General features: G+C 39.0%; 1 protein-coding gene across 1 annotated transcript; it reads left to right on the forward strand.

Moving 5' to 3' along the window:
* Positions 1-871: 871 nt before the first annotated feature.
* Positions 872-2,571, forward strand: LOC104958287 (cystic fibrosis transmembrane conductance regulator-like; the record flags this gene model as incomplete). The annotated part of the gene is made up of 2 exons (XM_010786005.1): positions 872-993; positions 2,133-2,571. Coding segments are annotated over 2 exons (561 nt in total), but the record flags the coding sequence as incomplete, so codon positions are not given.
* Positions 2,572-3,163: the final 592 nt, after the last annotated feature.

Below are 3,163 nucleotides of genomic sequence, written 5' to 3' on the forward strand. Positions count from 1 at the left end.
ATATACACCTGAACATCAGCAGGAGAGGACTCTTTAAAGTAGAGACACTACATACTGATATACACCTGGACATCAGCAGGAAAGGACTCTTTAAAGTAGAGACACTACATACTGATATACTAGAGACACTACATACTGATATACACCTGAACATCAGCAGGAGAGGACTCTTTAAAGTAGAGACACTACATACTGATATACACCTGAACATCAGCAGGAGAGGACTCTTTAAAGTAGAGACACTACATACTGATATACACCTGAACATCAGCAGGAGAGGACTCTTTAAAGTAGAGACACTACATACTGATATACACCTGAACATCAGCAGGAGAGGACTCTTTAAAGTAGAGACACTACATACTGATATACACCTGAACATCAGCAGGAGAGGACTCTTTAAAGTAGAGACACTACATACTGATATAAACCTGAACATCAGCAGGAGAGGACTCTTTAAAGTAGAGACACTACATACTGATATACACCTGAACATCAGCAGGAGAGGACTCTTTAAAGTAGAGACACTACATACTGATATACACCTGAACATCAGCAGGAGAGGACTCTTTAAAGTAGAGACACTAAATACTAATGTAATGTATATTTATTTAGTCACAACTAGGTTTTCTTCTCTTTCTACGTCTCTTACGTTCAGTTTTCTGGATATTCTTTGTTTTCATGTTCATAGCTTGTTGCTTAGTACCGTACTGAACATGTTATTCTTGTATTTTATACCTTTCTTATTCTATATTTAGCTTGTTTCATGTTGTTTGTAGATGTATTGTGTTTCTATTGCAACATATCTTGTGAAGCACTTTGAATGGCCTTGTGTTGAAATGTGCTCTCCAAACACACTTCCCTCGCCTCACTACGGACTCACCTGTGTGTGTTTTGGTTCCTCAGGGCGGTGTATAAGGATGCAGACCTCTACCTGCTGGACGCACCCTTCACACACCTGGATCTGGTGACGGAGAAAGAGATCTTTGAGAAGTGAGTACGATCCCAACAGAGAGGCTTTCATGTGGAGGAGCTTCAAGGTCAAGGTTATCTGTTGTTGTCTCAGACACACTGGAACCCTCTCAGGAAACGGGAGGCGAGCAGAAAGGGAATTATGCTTTGATGATGTGTGGACTTTGGCATCCTTCAGAGGAGGGAAGCATGCAGAGATCATTGCTGGATGAACCTGAACTAATTGGGTTAATAAAATAGCTTCCATGGAGAGAATGAATACCAGTAGATAAGCTGAGGTGTGCTACTTCCCAAAAGCTAGTATTACATATTCAATATTAAAGATTTAAAGGTGTTTTGATCAATGCAATAACACAATGACGCACAAATAAGTAAACTATGAACCTTAAAGATGGAATAAAATAAAACTGCTGTGTCATGTTTTGATATATTAACATGTGAACTTCACTTTAGAAAAACAAATAAAAACTTGATATTAAAGGTTGTGGTCAATAAGTCTTTAGAAAATATTAAGGGACACAGTTTTGCAAACATGTAATCATTTTTAAAAAGGGGCATGGTGCCTACACAAACTTTACTTTTACACTTTGTGCTTCAAAAACTAAAACCATACAACAAATAAATAATAAAAACAATACCTAACCATCCCAGTTCCTCAGAGCAATACAATTAGTAATAAAAAGCCTTAATAATCAAGAAAAATTAGAATTTAAGTAATGCTAGAACGATACAGGATGTTCAGATTAGAAATATATTCTGTATACTGTACATATATTAAAATACTAAATAAATAAAAAAGTAATCCTGAGAATTAAATAAACAAAGGACGGAAACAACAAGAATAAATACAATTTGATTAAAAGCCAATTCAAGTGGCTATTCTTTAAAACATTTGACACCTTAATCTTTCTGTTCCTTTCTTTTTTATAAATGAAAATACATTATTTTGGGATTCCCGCTATCTTACTATATTTGTATTATATATTTGTATTACAGTGTTCTTAATATAGTACGCTATCCGTGTTAGATTTTTATGTATGCACCTCGACACCAAGTGAAACTCCTCGTACGCCTACCTGGTAATAAACCCGTTTCTGATTCTGATTCTGAAAACAAGACACTTTTACTAAAACCATTTTTTTTCTGTCTCCCCTCCACAGATTAGTTTGCACTCGTATGGCCTCCAAGACGCGCATCGTGGTCACCAGCAAGTTGGAGCATTTAAAGCGAGCGGACCGGATCCTCCTGCTGCACAACGGAGACTGCTTCTTCTACGGGACGTTCTCCGAGCTGCAGGCCAAGCGTCCCGACTTCAGCAACCTGCTCCTCGGCATGGAGGCGTACGACAACTGCAACGCCGAGCGACGCAGCTCCATCCTCACGGAAACCCTCCGAAGGGTCTCCGTAGATGAAACCGCCGGCTTCAGAGGACCAGAAACTCTCCGGCAGTCTTTCCGCCAGCAGCAGCCGCCTGTCATTAACGGATCCCAAGGAGGTGACGGGTACCCGGACAAACGCAAACAATCCCTCATCCTGAATCCTCTGGCCGCCGCTCGCAAGTTCTCCTTCATCGGGAACTCCCAACCAGAGATGGCAAAAGTACACAAACCCTTTACTCAAGTAGAAGTACAGATACTCGTGTTTAAAAATACGGAAGTACAGACTAAACTTCTTTACTCAAGTCAAAGTAAAGAGGCTTTGAAGAGTACTTCAGTAAAAAGTACCCATAACTAGCAGCTGTTTTAAAGAGTACCTGACCTCACTTTATATTAATAGAACAATAATGTCATTGTTAGCTAATGAATGTTTCCATGGTGACCAACGGCAACATGACAACGTTTTCATTGGTCCCTCTTCTTTAGAGAAGACCAGGAAATGATGGATACACGGATCGTGTTCAAATCAATAGGCACGCAATGACTCTAAATAATAATGATCACGCCACCAAACACACATTCAGACTAAAGGAACCAGCCTGTTTGGAAAATGAGAGAAGTAGAAAGTACAGGTATTTGTGTTCAACATGTAAGAAGTAGAAAGTACAGGTATTTGAGTTCAACATGTAAGAAGTAGAAAGTACAGGTATTTGTGTTCAACATGTAAGAAGTAGAAAGTACAGGTATTTGTGTTCAACATGTAAGAAGTAGAAAGTACAGGTATTTGTGTTCAACATGTAAGAAGTAGAAAGTAC

The sequence above is a fragment of the Notothenia coriiceps genome, unplaced genomic scaffold, assembly GCF_000735185.1.
Source record: "Notothenia coriiceps isolate Sejong01 unplaced genomic scaffold, NC01 NC01_scaffold00028587, whole genome shotgun sequence".
NCBI classification, from domain to species: domain Eukaryota; kingdom Metazoa; phylum Chordata; class Actinopteri; order Perciformes; family Nototheniidae; genus Notothenia; species Notothenia coriiceps.